At 34.4% G+C, this 21,344-nt stretch overlaps 2 protein-coding genes across 3 annotated transcripts; both read right to left on the minus strand.

Moving 5' to 3' along the window:
- Positions 1-4,838: 4,838 nt before the first annotated feature.
- Positions 4,839-8,587, minus strand: LOC114747915 (uncharacterized). Its single transcript, XM_028936258.1, has 6 exons — positions 7,853-8,587; positions 6,298-6,350; positions 5,714-5,801; positions 5,521-5,619; positions 5,241-5,365; positions 4,839-5,109 (listed from the first exon to the last, which is right to left on the minus strand). Exons 1-6 carry the CDS (start codon positions 8,495-8,497, stop codon positions 5,070-5,072), a joined length of 1,050 nt encoding a protein of 349 aa, XP_028792091.1. The 5' UTR covers positions 8,498-8,587; the 3' UTR covers positions 4,839-5,069.
- Positions 8,588-9,953: 1,366 nt separating this feature from the next.
- On the minus strand, positions 9,954-19,195 carry LOC114747914 (beta-galactosidase 1). 2 transcript variants are annotated; one of them, XM_028936257.1, is made up of 20 exons: positions 19,183-19,195; positions 16,072-16,268; positions 15,840-15,935; positions 15,614-15,726; positions 15,442-15,508; positions 15,227-15,319; positions 14,955-15,098; positions 14,677-14,765; positions 14,453-14,558; positions 14,264-14,351; positions 13,629-13,747; positions 13,380-13,544; positions 13,081-13,259; positions 12,839-12,948; positions 12,377-12,486; positions 12,080-12,190; positions 11,882-11,992; positions 11,513-11,718; positions 10,924-11,260; positions 9,954-10,629 (listed from the first exon to the last, which is right to left on the minus strand). In XM_028936257.1, the coding sequence occupies exons 2-20, from the start codon at positions 16,255-16,257 to the stop codon at positions 10,519-10,521; spliced, it is 2,541 nt and encodes an 846-aa protein (XP_028792090.1). In that variant the 5' UTR covers positions 16,258-16,268; positions 19,183-19,195; the 3' UTR covers positions 9,954-10,518. The 2 variants fall into 2 exon arrangements, with proteins under 2 accessions (XP_028792090.1, XP_028792089.1); XM_028936256.1 differs by lacking the exon at positions 19,183-19,195 and having other exon boundaries at positions 16,072-16,477.
- Between the last annotated feature and the right edge of the window lie 2,149 nt (positions 19,196-21,344).

Consider the following 21,344-nt stretch of genomic DNA (forward strand, 5'->3'; position numbering starts at 1 on the left):
GGTTTTAAATGTGAGGTTATTGGTTCGAATCTTTTAGAGAGATTATAATGAGTGAGTGAATCAAGAAAAGATATATTCATTACAAAAAGTTCTCTGAAAAAAACGATTTAGGAGATTATGAGATTTTATAAATAAACTTTTAAAAATAATTTGTTGAGTTCATGATATTTTTTTTTCCTCCATAACTTTCAAGACCATCGTCACAAATTTTTTTAGGGTTATAGACATCCCTACCATAATGATATTTATAAATTATAATAAGGGAGAATTATAATGAGATATAAAAAAAGAAAATAATTATGAATAAATCTCAATATCAAGAGAATAATTATTTTTACTTAAACTTGTCATTACAAACAGCTGTTTTTATTAATTTTTTTTCAGTAACTATGTTTTTTTTAGGGCAACAAAACAATTCTCCTTATAAGTATAACTGTACATTTTTTTCTTGTAATTTTTTTAGCATCCATACATATTTGATTTTTTTTAGAGAATTATAATCGAGTCTCAAAAAAATAATTATAAAATAAATCTCAAAAATTATTATTTTATATTTTAAATTTTATGATTATAAACTGTTTAAGTTGTTATTAAAAAATTTGATAATTACTTTTTGGACCTTGCTCTCATTCTCCTTTTTTTTTTTTTTTTTGAGCTTTTGATTGGCTCCCAAAGCACCTTTCTCTGTTGGCAGATTTTATACATATCCGTGCGTGCGCGCGTGCGTGTATATATAGCCGTCATTCGTCTGCTTTAGCTGGATTTTATTTTCCGTTTTATTTGTCCCTGTCTGAGCTCCAACAAATCGATGGTACCTTTTTCTCCTCTATTGTTTTGATCTTCCTTTCTCTGCATGAAATAACCCCTCTCGATACCAAGTTCGTCTGCCTTTCCCTACTTAACCGACCCGTCCTTCATCATCATCTCCTTATTTTAAATTTTTCTGTAATTGAATCTAATTCTGTTTTTGATGGGGTAACTAAGGACAAGCGGTTCTCCAAGTCCGGCGTGGTTATCAAATGTTAATCAACTTTAGTCTGGAACAGTAACCCAACCGTAATCTTCATCTAGAGGAGTACTTGGACTGCTTATCTTTCTAGTTTGTTGTGCGAAGCGGCGGACTATTTGTGTGAAATTGATGATGAAAAAGCCTGACCTTCATGTTCTTTCATACTCATGAGACCTGGACTAGATATCTTTCTCGTCTTCCCTGATCTTTTTGTTTCACTCCATTGATTATATTTGCTGTTTTGCTGTGAATATAATCACATGAAGGTCTTTTATCGTGTTTCATGGTTATGTGGATTTTTAACTATTTGAAATTTACATTATCCAATCTGGTCAGGAGCAATCAAGTTTCATTGCTATATGCATTTATAGAAGTTGATGGGTCATCGTTTGTGGTCATGATCATACTAGTATAGTCCAGTTTCTTGTATGGTGGAATTGTTGGGTTTTCTGATAGAAATGAATACCGAAAATGGTATTGTTATCTCATTTTGCTTTATATAAGTATAAATTAGCATCACAAAAGGTATGGTTAGCTATTAGTTTTGGTGCAGTAGCTGGAAGAAGAATTGAAAGAGGGAGGGAGGGAGGGATAGATAGAGGTTATGGTAGCAGCAGCAAATGAAGAGGACGTGGGTGGTATGAAGAATGAAGAAGAATAATGAGAGTGTGTGTGCGCGCGTGAGAGAGAGAGAGATAGATTTATTTTAACAATCACCTGATTTGATAGCTTTTTTTAGAGGGGTGTTATGGTCTTTTTATATTTTATTACATACCGAGTATACTTTTACATGACATTACATTTTATATTTCCATTTTATATTTCTTCTTAGGTTGCTCTCTGAGCCCCAAGAAATGGTGGGCGAATTTTCTCTTTAATTATTTACATGTTCCTTGTTATCTGTATGAAAGAAACAATGCGTCTCAAGATCAAATTCTTCTATTATCTTTCCCTTCCTAATCAACTCAACCTTGGAAAATTTTTCTACTTTTCTGTGATTGAATATAATTCTGTCTTGAGATATGTCTAGTTCAAAGATTTAGAGTGGGGATTTTTTTTTTTTAAGTTCGAGTACTGTTTTGTTTGAATGAAATCAATTCATGTTATGGTTTTTTGTAGATTCTTGGTTTTTGCATTATGGGAATTACTGAAATTTTTTTGCAGGGTATTTGAAGGTGATTGAAGATGTTAGAGCAGTTACTCATATTTACAAGAGGAGGATTGATCCTCTGGACTTGTAAAGAGCTTGGAAATTCTCTTAAAGGATCTCCGATTGATATTGATCCGATCTTGTCTTTTGGAGGAACGATCTGGTGCTGCATCGTATAATTATGACGCCCCTGGTGCAGCTTACACCCTCAAATGGACCTTCCATAATGAGCTTGGCCTTGTGTCTGTGGCTGTGTATCAACGGATCCTTCATCTGTTGTACGTGGAAGATCTGCTTGCTATGGTGAAACGTGAGTTTTCAGAGATTTATGATCCGAAAAGGACAGTGTATCATGATCTTGATGAAACTTTCAGACAGTTAAAGGTGGAGGCTGAGGCTCGGGCTGAGGATTTGAAGAAATTAAATCCTAGTGGCAGGGCTTTAGTTAACAGCAAGAAGCAAGGTCAGGGACAAAAAGAATGGGCCTGAAGGAAGAAATAAGAAAAAAAGTGATGGTGGGGATGGTGATAATATCGAAGGACATGAGATGGAGAATGGGAAATCCAATGACCATATTGTTGCTAGTAAAGAATCTAACTTAGATGGTAGCACTAACGAAAAAGAGAATGCAAGTTTCAATCTTGGAGCTTTTGATGTAAATAGGCTTCAGAAGCTTAAAACAAAAGGAGGAAAGAAGACAGATAATGTTACCAAAGCCTCAAAGGTAGAGCCAAAGAAAAAAATGGCAAAGAAAAATAGGGTGTCGGATGAATCACCTGAAACAAAACTGGACTTCACAGATCATGTGGATGAGAGTGGGGAAAGTAACATAGATGTTGTGGCTGCTGATCATGGTGAAAGTATGATTCTTACGTTAGGTTTCTTCCTGTTGTGCTTTGTTTTTCTTTTATCTTTTTTTAGTTAACATGTCACCGACAAAGATCATTCATTAGTTGGCCAACGCCTGCATAGGATAAAAAGATATGATGGAATTCTAAAAGTTTTTAAATCAAAGGGACACTTTAAAGAAATATTTTCTGAACACAAAAAGCATGATTATGGAGGCCGAATGAGCATGAAGACTAGGAGCAAATTTTCTTCACCGCTTTCTTCATTGTCATTGGTGCAGGTTATTCGGGGAGGTGTCAAGCTCTTCTTTGAGTCTCTTCGATGAGAAGTTTGTGCTTTGCAGCTTTTCATGGAAACAAGATAGTTCAGCTCCTCATTTCATCAAACAAGATAGCCTACTACGAGAAGAAAATTAAAGGCGGGACAATAATGAATTATTTTTATGGGCATATCTGTCTTTTGGATTTTCCCGCCTGGAACTGAAAATCGGCTCCCACCAAAAAGGGTGGGAAGAGCGCTTCCCATATACTCTTTTGATCCGATTTATAAGACCGAAAGAGAAAGATTTTTATCCTATTTATAAATCATTTTATTAAATTTTCAGTATGAATATATTATTTTGTCTTTCATTTATTATAATATAAGTAGTTATCTTTTTTAAAAGATATATATTAAATATGAGTAAAGTTAAAAATTTATTATATTTTAATGAAGAGTTAATACATTTTAAGGTTTTTTTCTTGTCTGTGTGAAATATATTGAAAGTACTTTATAAATAGGATCAAGAGGAGTATAAGGAAAAATCCAGCACCGCCAGCAATTGGTTTCCCAGAAAATGTGCTGCCTAACGTGGAAAATAAGATTTTTCTTTTCCTTCTCCAAATTTTCAGTCTACCAAACGGGCTCTTATTATTAACTCATTGTAAAACTAGCCCACAGTCCAAAACCCCTTAGCCGAACACATGGCAAGTTGGCACCCTTGTTTATAACTACTGGGAAATTACACTTTTGGGAGCTATAAGGATTTTCCATGGTGGATTGGTTTATAATGACATGAACCAATTGAGCAAATAAATAAGTCCAAATTTAAATACGTAATTTTCTTAATGTAATGGTATGACCCACAATAGACACGCTTATAAGTCTTGTTTGATACTACCTCCGGTCTTAATTATAAGAGCCAGTTGACTAATTTGAAAAGATTAAAGAAGCAAGTTAAGTTAGTTATTTGTCCTAAATAGGTGTTGTCTTTTCTAAAATATTCTTATTAATCAAGTGTATTGACTAGAACTCTTATTATTGAAAAGACTACTTTAAAAAATATATATAAAAATATAAGAGAGAAAGTGAATTAAAACCTTATATTTAAGACCAACATAAAAATCAAACAGGATATTATATTAAGAATCAGAGGTAGTATAAAGTATTAAAAATGTAATAATTAAGATTGAGAAAACTTATTTAATATAAGAATTTACTTGTTATTTAAGACTAGGCAAACCCACTAAAATATCATATTCCCCAACGCCATCTATATAGATTTACTCAATCCCAATTAACAAACAATTCATCATACTAAACATTCTTTTAATAAGTTTTTCAACCCAATATCAAGCATTCTAGATGCTCCATAATGTACTTAGGAAGCTCTCATCTTGCAGTGGCATTAAAAAAAAAAAAAAAAAAGGTTTCCCCTGCTTTGCAACCAGAGAAGAACATCGTCTTGAGGAAGGTATTTTCTTTCCCTCGCATATTAATCAAGATATATAATATCCAGTATATTCTTGCTATTTTACAATAATTCTTTCACTTGCTACTTTTGAGAATAGATAATTTTAGTTCATAATTTTTTCCATTTGATTTCATTCCATTCCATTCCATTCTATATTCTACCTTCTAAGCACCGATAGGAAATTCAGAGATTCTTGTTTCATCTAACTATTCCACAAAAACAGAACCAAAATGAACGTTTCTGTGACAGTACAAGATTAAAAACGTGGGATTTGAATGTACACATGTTAAAGTAACAACGGTTACAGTCAGCCAACCTAGCACTGTCATTCATGAGCTCGAGCATTGCCTGGACTTTGCAGCTTTTTGCCTACACAGGTATGGAAAGAGGAATTATAGGTGAGCAACTGATTTTAAGGATAGAAACAGAATGGAGACACCAAACCTTCCAAAGTATAAAAAGGTTGGTATAAAAAAGGTTGATATAGGAAATCAACTAACCAAAATGAATCCTTTTTTTCTTGCGCTAATAATTCTTCAAATGAAATGTCAGCAAACTCATTTTCTTCGTTCTCCCCAGGTTCACAGCATTTTTCCTTCTCCATGCAAGTTCCAATTTCAAGCATCTGTAAAGGCAGAGAGGATTGCAGAATCAGCATTGTTTGCGACAAGGTTTAGAAGAACGCCTTTAGAGAGGAGGCTTTACCCATCTCCTTACAAAAATTCTTCCTCAATTAGCAACGACAGTGGAATAGAGAAGTTGAAGACTACAGGGCTATACCTTCTTGTAAGCAGGTGACAGTTTAAGCTGTTCTTGAAGCCAGTTGTAAACAAAAGCATCCTCCTCTAGTCGCTTTTGTTCTAGTTCCAGCTTGTATATCTAAAATATTACAAAGTTGGTTACACAATGGAAGTGACTGCATCCTCAAGATGACGGAAACTTTTACTTTGAAAGATCTTGCAAACTAACAAACCTGTTGACGAAGGCGGTCAAAAGAAGACCTGTCTGCCTTAAATAGTAGTGCCTTTGTGATAACAAACTTACGTTGGATTGTACCAGCCCTATCATGGTAAGATAAAAAAGCAATCAGAATAACAGGGGAAATTAAAATGTTTTTTCATTTGATAAGAATTTGAATGCACTCCTAAACCGAATTTCAATTCGAATTGTGGATGCAAATTTCACGAGAATACATTTCCATACAATACAGGTCAGATGCTTCAAATAATAAGCGAAAGTCACAAACACAGCAAATTAATTATACTAAAATTTAACCTATCATAAAGACTGAATACATATATAACCACATTCAGGTTACTGAGTTCCCTGTGGTTGCAAGTGTGCCAACTACAACAACAAAGAAGAAGAAGCCTTATCCGGTTTTCTCCGCTAGGTGGGATCAGCTAGTGGGATCGACTTCAGGGAATGTACAATGTCATTGTATTCTATCAACTAGGAAGAACACTATGATATAACATCTTTGAATAATTTTTCAAGAGGACAAATGAAATACACAGAATTCTACAAAAGAAGCATTTTTAGAATAAGTAGACGTACTTGTGCTGTAGCTCATTCCTAGCATCAACCAAACTATTAGCAAACTGTACAACCTGCATCACAAACGAGCAGGTTATTTAACTTGTAAGGTGGTTATATTCAAATACAATTGCTGCCAGCATCTGATCTTGAAATAATCCATATTTTGAAAATAAAAAGTGACAGGAAAATCTTTCATTTTCTGGCAGAACATGCTTCATTGCTAAATTTGCTCCTTGAAATAACCAAAATTTAAAAGTCTGATCAAATTACAGTTCATTTTTTGACAGCTCTAGGCATTTTCATTTGAAAGACCAGGATCCTTGCGTTGAAGCAATCAATAGAATCACAAGAGACCTTCATGGTCACCACCCTTTTCATGAGGTTATTGTTGAAACTAGGAAGATGCTGTGTAGAAATTGGTTTATAAACCTTAATTTTGTATATAGAGAGTAGAATGAGAATGCTCACTTTTCAGCTAGGTAGCTCGTATTATAGAGGATGATTTTTTCTACCATAATCCATCTAGTAGTCTAGAGGTGGGTTACGCTCAAAGATAATCTTGCACGTTTCCTTGTAGTTGTACTTAGAGTTTTGAATGAAGGTTTTGGTTTATATCTTAAAACAAAATTGTTCTAGAAAATGATCATGATTCATTTCATCTATTTTAAAGCAATATAGAAACTTCTGATTTGCCTCAAACACATGGCACGTTTTGCAACTCTGGCTATGCTTAGCATCTCAATCATGTTTTGAGGCTAACCTAGATTTTATAGAGGATGCAGTTCGCAACACAGAATACTTTGTCATGTTTTTTCTGACTGAAACAGATCATAGCCTAGTTTGTCTTTCTGCTTTTCACTACACACGAAAAATATTTTTTGTTTTCCTTGCACAACCTTACATAAAAGAGCATATTTATACCAAAACAGCTCTCTCTGGCAATCTAAACAATTATCTATTACTCCCTCTAATATAAAATTAGGTAATGTTACCAAACATTAATCATGCATATTTTATTTCTATACATTTGCGCTATATTTATAGCATACCTCCGAAGATCCTGACCATGTACTCCCCAAACCTACTCATCCAAATTCAGAAACTGCTTCTGCAAAATTTCAAACAGGTGATAGGTCACCCCACCCGCATCACCCAATACGAAGCTCATAATTCTATATTATACAAGCTAAAAAAATGTTACACAGACCGACCTAATCAAGCAACTCAAGTTGATATTAGGACAATATCATTGGATTGCTTCACTTTTGGAATCAGCCCAACGGCATAATAAGCTGGACCACCAAGGTTAAATAGATATTGTGATTCACTGGTAAAACCTAGAAGGCAATTCAACTCCGCATTGCAGATATGGAAACAAAAAGTCGTAAAAACATTAAAGCAAGCATTTGTAGGCTGCATAATTGCATCTATCAACAAATTACCCGCTTCCAAAACCAGAAATGGATTCCTAGACAAAAGATACTTCTTTTTAAGTCAAGATCAAAACAATGGCTTTTAATACAAACACATAAAGTTAGATGAACACTAAAACAATCATCGGACTGGGTATAACCTGTTGTAATGTCAACTTCTTGGCCTCGTGGCACTTGACAAGCTCATCATACTGTTGTTTGATCTTCCTCTGCATAGGGCTACTAGAAGAGGTGAACGGGTACAAGCAAACAGATTCCAGCCGAAGCCCGGAATCCGAATCCGAACTCGCTCGCAACCCTTCGCCTCCATCTTCAACCGAAGAATTCGCTTTCTTCTTCTTCGCCTTCCTCTTCTTCTTCTTCCCCGTCTGGCCCTCATCCGTAGAGTCTCGATTTGGGTCATCGCCACCTTTCTCGTCGAGCACACTGGTCCATTTCGTAGAATCGGATGGCAACACCTCGAGCAAGAGCGAATGGTTCGGGTCGATTTCGTTGGGTTGACGAACTCTGTCCCCAGCCTCCGACACAGAATGCTCCACAGTCGACGTCGGGTCGGAGTTCGTATCCGGATTCCGGGCCGCCCCCTTTCGTTCCGGTCCGGAGAGCTTCTTATAAACAGAGAAAGCGGTAAAGATAAAAGAGAGAAGAGAAGCGGAGAAGATGAGAAGGGCGACACAGAAAAAGGGATCGTGCATTTGGCGATGATGATGATGATACGGAGGAATGATTGATTGTTTAGAATGAAAGAGACGGAAGATATGTGAGGAAGGTAAAGAAGCGGCCATGGAAGATGTTGAAGAAGAAGAAGAAGAAAAAGCGTGTCATTGAGAGAGGGGGGGAAAGGGAAAGAAGAATTGTGAAAGCAAAGCAATGGAAATTCCGCAGCGAGTTTAGCCGCTTTGAAGGTTCAATTTTTGATCTGTTTCCTTCAGTTTGGGGCTAAAGTGATGATGGTGGGCCATATCTTTTTTAGATTAGAAATAGGAACCTTTTTTTTCTTTTTTTAAAAAAACCAAGATGATAATTATAACCCTTCTTTTGTTCAACAAAAATCAATCATTTTTGTCTGAAAAATATCTTGCCGATTTTCAGAGGGAATTGAACAGTTGAACGGATGGTGCTTCACCGTCTCGCTTAGATTCGATTTGGTTGTACTTCATGTGAAGGAATGTGTCTTTGTTTTATAGTGAGTTCAGATGAGAATGAATAATATGAATGGACATCCTTTCCTTTTTTTTTGTCTAATATTTTATTACAAAACATAATTTTGTTTGTTTCCTTATTAAATTTAATAATTATCACATTAATTACATGTGGATATTCTTTGGCAGAAAATATGATTATGTAAAATCAATGATGGTAAATAAATATACAAATAATTTGTGATTATACATGTTTATTCATTACTTTATTTCATATGTTAAATACAGTCAACAATCTCTTTGAATTGTTAAGATATATAGGGAGAAAATTATTTTCTTTTGTATATTATTTTTAAGAAATAAAAATAAAATAAAAATCTTTAAAAAGATTACACATGAAATCTAGCTAGGTTGTCCAGATTTCCATATCTACTGATGAAGCAAGAAGGCAAAGAGAGTGTTTGGCAACCGCCAAACTATAGTTTCAAAAACACTTTTTCGTAAAACGAAACAAATTCTTCTATATATTTATTTCATAAATCGTAAAAATATTTCTGAAACCATAATTTGGTTTCTATCCAAACACCTCCAAAAGTTGAAGCATGAAACAATCTGAACTACATGTGTACGCGCGTCATGTGTTTCATCCCCAGAAAAAAAAATTCATGACACGCAGGGTCACAAGCGTTCAGGTCTCCGAATCATTAAAAGCTTGTACTTGAGCAAAATCAGTACCATATCATGATTAGCAAGCAACATGGCTGATAGTGATTTCGTTTACTTAGCCTAAATTGACCTACAACCTAACAGCTACTCTTACTTATCTCTGTTTATCTCTCTCCCTCTCTACACACACACACACACACGTCTATATACTTCTCATTGGCCTTGATGTTACTGATGTAGCAGGTTGCCGAATTCTCAAGTCAAGACTAACCAAGATAACCCTTTTTTGGCTCATCATTATTTATATATGCACGTTATTGCCATACCTTTCCCATTGATTTTATTGTAAAATATTGATTCCTTCATGAATTCTTTTATATATAGGCTAGGCGTGAGTTAAGTGTAAGATGATGCTAATGTCAAAAGGCAATAATTGAATTCAACAACCACATCAAAATGATGTACCAGATCTTATTGGCTTGGGACGTTTCATACAAGAAAGAAAGAAGCAACTAAAATTGCCTCTCAGAAGATTACAAGAGGGAATTAAAAATAATACTACAGGAAGCAAGAGGCTTCTTCAACACTGAAACAACAGCAGGAAACATTTTTTTTGCACATGGACTCAATTACCATCGTCTCAATGTGCATCTAGCAGCAATGATTCTTCAGTTTTACTTCTTAACCTTTTGAATTAGGCAGAAGATAGAATACCAATACTCTATTCACAGAAATCCACAATCATCTTATCAGCAATCTCCCTACAGACTTTTAACCAAGGAGTGTTGTGTTTCTTCTGCAACTTCACCTTGGTAAAGAGCCAAAGCAAATCAATGCTTGAGGGCTATCTTGTATTGTAGTGGTAGACTTGGTTGATCACTAAAAGATCTATGCACGGTGGGGGAAAGAAGGAAAAAAAAAAAAAACACAATAGTGAAGATCACCCTGGTAACTTTATCCCCATTTTGGTTTTCTGGGAATAATAATCATCATCTTCATCAGGTACAGATGGCCTCCACTGAGAGTTTCTTCATGACGTTTGGACATGGGTCTCCTCCAAAATTTTCAGGAGACACGGCCACTGTGCATGAGTTCTGCCCAACACAATTCTGAAACAGCAAACTCAATATTGAATAGTGATCCAAGTAGGAACTTAGAAGAAGCCAAAAGAAGCAGTAAACTAAAAGGATCACATGGCCTACGGAATTGAAGTAATAAGATTTTGTAAACAAAGCCTTGAAATTTGTGTTTCTTAGGCACTGTTTTATCTGTTTGGCCAAATACTAAGTGCTTCTTTGTAACAGTAGGGGTTGAAAAAATGATACTTTCATGGAAAGAAATTTTCAAATAAGTGGAAATTGAAAGCACAGACAATAAACGACAGAATGAAGAAGAATTAATACCTTTTGAAAGGCATCGTATGACTTGTGCGCATGGCAGCCTCCTTCACGGAAGTTTCCACAGGACCCTATTGGAGTGCCGAAGCTAGCAAATTTGATGGAGGAGATTTTCTGGCCCGGGCCACATGACAAATGAGCTTTTGGTCTCACTGGTTTGCTAGATTTACCAGAAGTTTGCATCTGATAACTTATGAGGTTTGGTTGCCACTCATATATAGCAGCACATGCTCTATCTATATCCCTTCTAGCCAAAAATATTCCATTGGGGTCCCCACCCATTTCTTCAAACACAACGAGTAAGTTTCCAGTTGGCTTCAGCCATGATTGAGGAACATGATACCTGAAATCATAAATCACTAGTAAGTTTGCTAATAGCTCCTCACCAGCATTTCCTTTTTTTCTGTTTTTTGAACCAAAAAAAGAAAAGAAAGAAAAAGATAAATTACTGATTTTGTCCTTAAAGTTTCATGACGTTTTTATATTCACAGCAGAGACTGAGATTTGTAGAACTATAGGGACTAAGTTAAAATCTTTTGAACAATAAGATCCAACACATTCAATTTGACTTCAGCGAAAGTTACTTATTTCTCACCATCTTTGAGAAGCCTCGCCACAGTTGCTACTGCATTTCTTCTCACTATAAGTTCCAGCATAATCACAGTCACCACAAGTTCCAGAGGCTTTGTAGGCAGGCCAGTAGCGACCAAGGCTCTGTCCATTTATCCAAATTTGACCTTTGCCCATGCTGCCCATGTCTAAAGCCAGCGGCGCAACTCCACGCGGGGCATCAAAAGTTGTCTGTAATAATATTAAAAGGATGTTAAGTTATGTCACTACTTTTAGTATTATTAATGATGATTACTAGTAATGCAATTAAAGAGTGGATGTTAAGAAGTTATGAAAAGGTCAGTATAATCATGTTTTTAAGCAAAACCAAAGATAGAGTCTTTGTGGTCCTCACTTTGAACCAAGTCAATGGCTGTCTTCTTGCAACCCAATATCCCTGAGTCCACTCAATTGATGGACTACCACTGAGAGAATGAAGACCCATATCTTCACCTTTAAGGCCAACCTGAAAGAAGCATAACCTCCAGTGAATCTTAAGGAAAATCCAGCAACAGAAGATACAGGAAGCACACAAACGTTTCAAAAAAAGAACCTTGTAGGACCATTTCTGCCATGACAAGTCCCCTTTTCCCTCATTGAGACCGTCTAATGAAATTGGGCCAAGAACGCCAGCATTCCATCGTTCAAAATGTGGACCAACGTTCTGTATGTCAACAAAAATCAGGACAGGGTTATTTAGTCAAGTTCATAACTCAGCTTTATTGCTGGAAAATCAAAATAGGGAAAGGATATATTCTTCAATGCATGGGGTGTGTGTGTGTGTGTGTGTGTGGAGAGAGAGAGAGAGAGAGAGAGAGAGAGAAGGAAAGGGAGAGATAGACAGACAGACCGGAAGTCCAACTGCAACACTTAGCAGGGAGATTTTGTTAACACCAGCTCTTAACTTCACGCTTTGACTAAACGTTAGCTTTGGGAATTCTAAACTTCCGAATGAAGTTCCTGCCATAAGAAAAGAGTAAAATGCTCAGCCAAAAAATTATAAGCTTGCAATATAAAACAGCGTGGTAGAGTTGTTAAAAGCAAGATAACGAAGCTAAATTAAGGGTTTCCATCAAGCTTGTAAAAAATCACCAGATCAGATACTGAACGATTATGCCTTCTAATTCTATCAATTCCCCTGAAGCATACATCAAGTGACTTTCCCCACAAACAAACCTTGGATTTAAAAAAGGAAAATGGATCTTACTAGGAAAGAAAAGGTATGGAATTGGAATAATTTTTTAAATTCTTGGGATTGTTCATAAAAAAATGGATGTGTCGGTATTCTGCATAAAAAGGCTATGCTGCTCACCTGCCAGCTGACCATTGACAAAAACATGCAAAGCATGTCCAGCAGACAAGACTGTAAGAACAGGATCCTTTCCATTCTTCAAAAAGCCTTCATTGGAATTAATCACAACACTGAAAAGAAAAGGAATGAGTATTAAAATTTGAACAAGGAATGAATAATCAGCTTTATCAATGAAGAGTCTAGCCAAAGATAGTAGGGAAAATAAATGGAGAAAGCTAGTTGCAGAGTTATGAGTTTCTTACTCTGTGGAGTACCACAGGTAATCAGATGCATCTCTCGTTGTATTTATCTGCTCCAAAAGGCCAGAAGTGGTGAAGGTGCTATCATCAGTAGAGGTTGTCTCTTCATTGAATGCTTGCCAAGAAAGTCCTCCATGCATAGGAACACGAGTCATTTTCATCAGTGCACTCTGAGACCCAACCTGCACAGAGATATTTTATTTACTTGATCAGTTGGTCAATCTAGTCTGTGACTAAAATCTCTGTTATAATTGACCCAGCTAAATATATGAAATAAACAGCCATTTAATTTGTTTTCTCACCCTTGCAGTGTTATAGACAGTATTCTTGCAATCTGGAAGAATGCTTATAGACCATGGGGGTAGGTTGTAATGCATATTTCCAAACGACACTGTTGCAAAAGATCTTGGGTTATAATTTGCAAGGAATGCAGCACAAGCTCCTGACTTTGATTTGAAGACATGAGCCTGGACAAAAAGTTAAAAGAAACTTATTAGTTCTTAGGATTGATTTTTTTTTTTTTTTTGGGGGGGTGAACTTTGTTATTAGACCTCTTGATAGTTTCCAAGCCGTGATACAGTAGGATCTGCAGATACCAAAGCAGGTTCACAGAGTTTTATTGCTCTGTGTAAATCCTTCAGATGGCCCCACTTTGGCTGTCTAGGCAGTCCTGCATAAAGGAAGAAGAAGTGTTGCTACTCAAAATTTATACAGGAGAGAAACTAGATGAGCTTACTTCTACATGACGATAAGTTTACTTTTTCTTTGGGTATATATTAATATAAGAGACTAAATGGACCACTGACAAGGAATAAAATCAACTAGATATGTGAGATATTCAACAAGCAGAATGGTCAACAGTATTCATTTTACATATTACACTAATAGACAAACCGAAATACTGGCTGATGGAAGTCGTCTCCCAGTCAAATATTATATTTTCACTGTCACACATCAACAGATGGGTTCTGCTCCCACAAAAAAACGACATTTTGGAGCATGGCATACTAAAGTGGAATTACAGAGAACATTATTCATTCCCAAGGGTCACAACAAAATTGATAAAACTGAATAAAAACAGGCTTCAATTTTCAGTTAACGTCAAGTGATGTAACTACTGAATTGGAAGCTTTAAAAGCGAAACACATCAGTGCTTATTGGTCATACATAAGATCGCTGTGCATACCAAATTCATCAATAGGTGCGTCATAATCATAGCTTGTAGCAATGAATGGACCACCAGCAGTTCGACCAAAATTTGTTCCTCCATGGTACTGAAATGAAAAAATAAAGGGATTTTGTTCTGTCATAAAAAATAAATTTAAAAAACAAAATCACGTGGTTGCTTATTGAGTTCATGGGACAAAGATGATACCATGTAATAGTTTACAAATGATCCCCCTTTCTGTATAAACCTTGCAACTGAAAACGCCAAGTCTTCAGCTGGTCGGTGAGGAACAGGACCTCCAAACTCAGTATACCTGCATTCAGGGAAGGAACTTCTAGGTTACTTCTCTGGTTTTTGTGTTTCTTGTTCTCAGTAAGACTGCAGAAGTGAAAAAAAATGACGAGCCAAATACAAGCAACAAATTATTGTACCAGCCAGTCCAAGCTTCTGTCCACATCTTTGGTTTATAGGCCTTATTAGGAGAGAAATAATCACAATAGAAGCCGTTGCAACTGTTGATCTGTCAAAATTTACCGTGAAATTAGAAGCTAAAAAATTGGGAGTTTTAGTTTCAACCTTCAAGTATGAAGCTCAGTGATTAAAATTTGCATGCATATGAAACATTTCTTTGGTCAAGAGAAGGAAAAAAGAATAAATAATAATGACAATGATAATAATTCCGAGAAAGACACAGCCGAGATGCACTTACAATAGGATCAGGAGCATCATCTTGCTTGCACATGACCCATGGAACACCCGTACCAAGTCCTACAGCCATATGAGCTGCCCATTGAGTATAGGCTTTACCAGGAGCACCAATTTCAGACTCCATAGGTCCATATTCATTTTCAATCTGTATACCAAAAAATGTTTGAAAATATAACTCAGGGGACCCTTTCTCTTTTCTTCTCAAGGACGAGACTAGATATTCTAAAACAAGCTATTAGATTAAGCAAAAGGCAAAGAGGGTGTTTTGTCTACCTGGGAAAGAATTATAGGACCGCCCTGCGACTCGAATAACCTTTCTGCTTTCATCATATTGACGATTTTGTTGGTGAATTTTTGCATTTGGAACTTCACCATAGCAATATAAAAATTTAAAATAATCATTAGAAGCTAATCAGATTACTCAAAGAGGAAAAGGTAGAGATTTTGTTTTGGCCATTCTACAGGTAAAGGGATGAGAGTTGTCTCACCTTGAAAGGCCCATTGTCTGTTCTGAAGTTGATACCTGGAATGTACTTCAGCCAAACAGGAAAACCCCTGTAAACAGATCAAATTGATTGTGTTTAGATATATATGGTTCAGACATGAAAAAAAAAAAATTTAATTTGTCACAAAAGCAAATCAAAGTTTCCATTTCATTACCCAAAATTCCACTCAGCACAGACATAAGGGCCAATCCTCAGATGAACATAAAGGCCTGCCTCCTTCACCAACTTTATGAACTTCACCAGATCATAGTTGCCTTCAAAGTAATACTAAAATAAAGAAGGAAAAGCAGTAAACAAATTAGTTATTGTTACTATTCCACCCAAATAAAAAATGCACTGTTAAAACTGCAAAAGCAAAAGTAGTTGCAATCGTTGATTACTTTGCCCGGTGAAGGTTCATGACCATTCCAGAAAACGTAAGTCTGGATAACATCCAAACCACCGTCCTTGGCCTTCTGAATAAGATCCGGCCACATCTGAAACCGATAAAAAAGATAGAAACTTTAGCTACCCATTTGATAAAAACAAAGAGGGAGCCATGGGTGAGCTTGAAATGATGAAGAAGCAGAGAGATTGACGAAGCACATTTCAGAGTAATAGTGAAATGAATACCTCGGGGGTACTTCTTGGGTAATGAATGGATCCAGAGAGGAGAATCCTTCTTTGGCCATTGATAGTGATGGCTTTGCGATCATAAGACACAGAAGCTGAAGCAGAACCAACAAGTGAACTTGCTAGAACCAGAACCAGCAGCACATTCCACATTATAGTGAGCTTGAAGAAGCCCATGAGTACCATGAACAGTAAAAAAAAAGTAATGTTCTTCTCCCTCAGCTTGGTAAAGCACTGGCCTTTCCCTTGCACTTTATTTTATATGCTTGGATGGATGGCCTTTTCCTTAATTTACTCTTTTTCAAGTGTGAAACGTTATTGAAGAAGAGATAGCTGAAGAAGGAAAGTGAAGAGAGAAAAAATGAGAGGTTTTTCAGAGAAAAGAAGAGCGCTTTAATTTTGACAAGTTTGAAAAGAGATGAATTTTGCTTACAACGAAGGTGCTTTGCAGCTGCTTTTAAACACTGCGAGGTGAAGACTCTGTTGGAGGCTCTCGGGGAGAGAGTGGGACCCACTCCTTGTCCTTCACTTCAACTGGCGCTCCGCGCCATCCAATGAATTTTTTATTTCTTTTACTGTATTTATAGGATACAGAGATGTAAAAGAAATTTTGTTTCAATTTATGAAAAATGTACTTATAAATAGATAAATATTTTTGAATGTTACCATAAATGCATATAATATCTGTAAGAAACACAAATGTATATAAAAAAATTTAAAATAAATTTTACTTTAATTTCTTCATTTGTATTTTTTTCACATCAAGAAAACATATATTAAAATAAACATTATCCCTCTAGTTTTATTTATAAATCATTTCTATTGTGTTTTATAGAGCTAAAAAAAATTTGAAGCATCATTAACACTATTTTAAAATTCAACAATTTTTATTATTCATATTTGATATATAGAGTTCTAAAAAAATAATAAATAATATTCGTGTCAAAAATTTAATAAAACGAGTGATAAAATAGCACTAAGAAAAACAGTTTTCTTCCAAAACACGGGATGATTGGCAGTCCCTCCCAACCCTGTTATGTTCCTTCTAATTTAAAACGACAGTGAGATTTTCACCAAAATACAAAACGACAGAAAGATTCTCTAACCAAAGGATCAATCCCAATACGGTCGGTTCCTACTTCATTTCCTGCTCACTTCTCCCACTTACAAAGTCACGTGAACTTCTTGTCGCCGTCTACACGCAGAAAAAATAAAAAAAGAGAATTATAATCAAGTTCCAAATTAGAAAAATAACTACTAAAAAGTCCAATAACAACTTGAGCAACTTACAATGACAAGTTTTAAAGTGAAGAATAACAATTTCTGGGATTTTTTTTTGTATTTTTTCTTGCATAGAATCTCATTGTAATTCTCCCAAAAATAAAATAAAATAATAATAACCGCTTTTTTCTTGTTAACAAAATTAATAAACCAAAAGGCCAAAACTATGTTATTTCGTATTCTTATTTGTTTTTTGGTTGGTTTTCCTTTAATAGTGCATATATATTTCATGATTTATCAGTATTTTTGGTTAATTACGAAAGCTTATGCTAGTTTAGTTGAATAATTGATCTAGCATAATTAATGATTTTGGTGATGTAATAGACAATAAATAGTATTTGAGTCGGGTATACGTGAGATTAAAAAGAATTATATTTGTTTGGATGTAACCGGATGTATTATTTAAAAATATATGAATAATTAATGTTTAATTTCATTTTTTTTCCTTAGGTATTATTTTAAAAAATATTTTTTGCTAAACATATGTATCATTTTATTGGAGACAATTTTATTCGATTATATTCGAGACACTGTTGGGTACTGAATGTAGACACCTCTTTTAAAGAGAATTTGAATGTTAATTCATCACATTATATTTTGAAGAACAATCTTTTTCACTAAAGCAAATTGTTAAGTACTAGATGCTTTCTAGATTGTGAATTCTTTTTTTTTTCCTGCTTTTATACTTCTCCAATCACAATTATGGTCGTTATAAAGCAATTTGCTCATCTTAAAAGTATAATAGCGGGATCAGGAAATATAATTATGGACGACATTATTTCTTTCTTACACTTATTTTCTCGAAATGTTAAAAGTTCTAAACTATTTTCCTATATCTTTTATATCTATTTTCTTGCTGATCATTGTTAGTTGGGAACTTGTGGTGTTGATCTTTTTATTAATATCATTTGCCTTTTTATTAAGAAAAACTAATTTAATGCTCAATTCACTTTCGACAACATTGACTTTTTTCCCCATCTATAATTTGGTGGGAGTTGAGGCTATAAATTTGTGATCGAGTTTAAAGCAATAAGCCAATGTTTTTTAATACATAAGGTAGAAGGGGAATTGCTTTCCTCCAAATAATAAAGATAAAAGTAGTATTTGTTTTTATATAATTGATCTTTTTATCTAAACCAAAAAAAGAAGAAGTATTATCTGTTTTTCTCAAAATATGAAAGGTAAAATTAATTGCCATACCTTCCCAACTACATAGGAGGAACTACTCACACATACTTCCACAAAAATAATAAGTGGAAAATTGAATTCTAATGAGTCAATTTTCTTTAAAAACAAGTTATTATATTTAATAACAAGTTGTTATACGTTATGTTTGAAGTCTTGAGCTCGAACTCGACATTAACATATTTATGTGTTTAAATTGATTATAATAAAAATATAATACTTCTCTAGTTCTAAATATGATATTCTTATACTCCTCCGGTCCTTAATATAAGACCCATTTAACTAATTTGATTAGATTAAGGAAGTTAGGTAAGTTAGTTAATTATAAGAAATGTGACACTTTTTTCTTAAAATACCATAATCATCTTTCTTAATACCCCATCTTCCTCTTCTACTTGATTATGGTTGAAGGAGTATCTATAAGGGTAATTTAGAGAAAATTAAAAAATATGATAAATAGATCTTATATTTAAGACCAAAACCAACTCAACAATTGGGTCCTATATTAAAGACCGGAGGAGTATGTACTAGTATAAAAGTTTTATATTTAAGACCCGAGGAGTATTAACGTGACGAACTTTTTAATGAAAAAATAGAAGGGGTTGAAGAGTCGTAGCTTTGTAATACAGCTGTAAGCGTGTTGATAATAAGAGGGAGACAGAAGATAAAGAGCTAAGCTCGAGATTCATAACTGTGCCATTCGTATATATGATTCAGCAGCAACCACTTGTTTCCACAACCACTCTATCTCATTCATAATTCTCTCTACACTCATAAATGCAAACCCATAACTAACATTATAGTACTTTTCCCCCACACAAAAAAAAAAAAAGAATGCTAAAAAAAATAAGGTTTTTAATGAAAAAGAGAGAGAGATTATTTTATGATTATTATTATTTTTATCTCCTAGGAATACCTTTCAAATGGTTTGGTTTTTAAGAAAAATATGGTACAAAAAATTGGGAACTTCGAAGAAGTAAAATAACAAAAATATCCTTTTCATTAAAAAAGAAAGAAGATAGCAAAGGCTTTTTATATGGCTAGTGTAATGAACCATTATTTCACTCGCCTATTGGTGTCAAAGCACAATGTGGAAACCTATTCTCATAATACCCTTCAATTGATGGCAAAGTGTATGAAGCATACCAAACAAACTTTAACGGAACATTACTTTTCCATTTTCTTTTCCTATCAGCACAGCCAAACGGAATTGATGAGAAGTGAGGGGTAAAGGGAGAAGAGACGTATGGACTTGGAGAAATAGAAAGAGGGATTGGATGGATTACTTGGCGGAAGGAGAAAGGAAAAGAAAGAAGGAAGGAAAAGGTGTTTTTTTTTTTTTAGTTATAAGCAGGAAGCAATATAAAGTGATTTTTTTTTTCTGGTGCACCTTCCATATCCATTTAATTAAATTTTTCCAAAAATTAAACAAAAAAAGAAAGCCTATGCTTGCATTGCATCTATACTCTTCTCCCACTAGCGTTTCCATCATTGCCAACACCAACCCCTTCCTTAACCCTACCAAAATACACTAAAACTAATCATAGACCCTACCAATCCAAGTGTCATATTCTACATTAGGCGTAATTTTCAAAGTATGGTATTTGGTACGAGTCATTTATAATTATTTAAATATTATTATAATTAAATTAAATGGTAATGCTTTTAATATGGTTTTTTTTTTCGGTTCATAAAATTCAAGTCGATCTCATATTTTATAAAACATATCGAGTTACTTTTACATAACTCTATCATCGATTATATACATTAAGGTTGTTTTTTATAGGAATCATTAAAAATTAAGGATTGGGATTGGAATAGAGAAAACCTATTAAAAGAGTATTTAACATAAGAGATTGCTTGTTATATAAGATTAGCCAAACCCCTGTATGTGAGATTAGGGAATACCATAGAGTAAAGTGGTGTTTTCCAATCCTACTTTTATGGGTTTGTCTAATCTCATATAATAAACAATTACTCATTGTAAATACTATTTTAATAATTTTTTTCAATAACAATCTTAATCCATATCCCTCATTTTCAATACTTCATGCTAAACGGGACATAAGAGTAATTCTCAGTCTCAAACATTCCCATGTTAATTATTTAACAAAGAAGATGGATTAAAAACTTTATTTCATAAATGACTAATAACCATATTTTATAACCTCACCATAGGACCTTATACGTTATGTAAAGTTTCTGTCCCATGTATTAAAACTTGATAGTAAATCCCATTAACTTGTTACTTCATACAAGTATGCATAATTTGATAATATAAAAATGATTTATCCAGACTAATTATAATTAATACATATCATGCTCTATTAATGAGTTAATTTGTCCAGCTGCTCAAATTGATAATATTGTATATTGAGAAAATAAAATGGATTCATGTTGTGCAAACATGGGGACCTGACCAGAATTGCAGAGAATGTTTGGAATTGGAGAAACCCAGAAGACTAAAGAAATGCAGAAAAAGTGAAAGTGGATAAGATTTGCTTTCCGTCAAAGGAATCAAGAAACCTTCATATATATTGTTTATTGGACAATAAATCCAAATATTTGGATTCTACAAAATTATTGAAACATATAATTAATGTGGGAAACACCAAGCACATGGAATATACATCTATAAACGCGTAGTGTTGTTGGGTGTACACCATTTCTACACATTTATCTTGTTTGATATAAATAACAAGAGATTAAATAAGGAAAAATCCTCCTTATTATGGACTCTCTATTAATGGCTTGTTGAACAAGACATCCGCAAACTTAATCTAATCTTTTTATAGGATATTAATTGA

The sequence above is a fragment of the Neltuma alba genome, unplaced genomic scaffold, assembly GCF_004799145.2.
Source record: "Neltuma alba isolate B1F8T4 unplaced genomic scaffold, ASM479914v2 tig00005508_pilon, whole genome shotgun sequence".
Classification (NCBI taxonomy): Eukaryota; Viridiplantae; Streptophyta; class Magnoliopsida; order Fabales; family Fabaceae; genus Neltuma; species Neltuma alba.

Coding starts and splice junctions, on each gene's coding strand:
- LOC114747915 (XM_028936258.1), bottom strand. CDS start 8,497: ATGGCCGCTTCTTTACCTTCCTCACATATCTTCCGTCTCTTTCATTCT. Junction 5,620..5,713: donor TTGACCGCCTTCGTCAACAG/GTTTGTTAGTTT, acceptor GTAATATTTTAG/ATATACAAGCTGGAACTAGA. Junction 5,366..5,520: donor TGTCACCTGCTTACAAGAAG/GTATAGCCCTGT, acceptor CTGCCTTTACAG/ATGCTTGAAATTGGAACTTG.
- LOC114747914 (XM_028936257.1), bottom strand. CDS start 16,257: ATGGTACTCATGGGCTTCTTCAAGCTCACTATAATGTGGAATGTGCTG. Junction 12,949..13,080: donor TACCTGTGGTACTCCACAGA/GTAAGAAACTCA, acceptor TTTTCTTTTCAG/TGTTGTGATTAATTCCAATG. Junction 11,719..11,881: donor AGCCATTGACTTGGTTCAAA/GTGAGGACCACA, acceptor ATATTATTACAG/ACAACTTTTGATGCCCCGCG.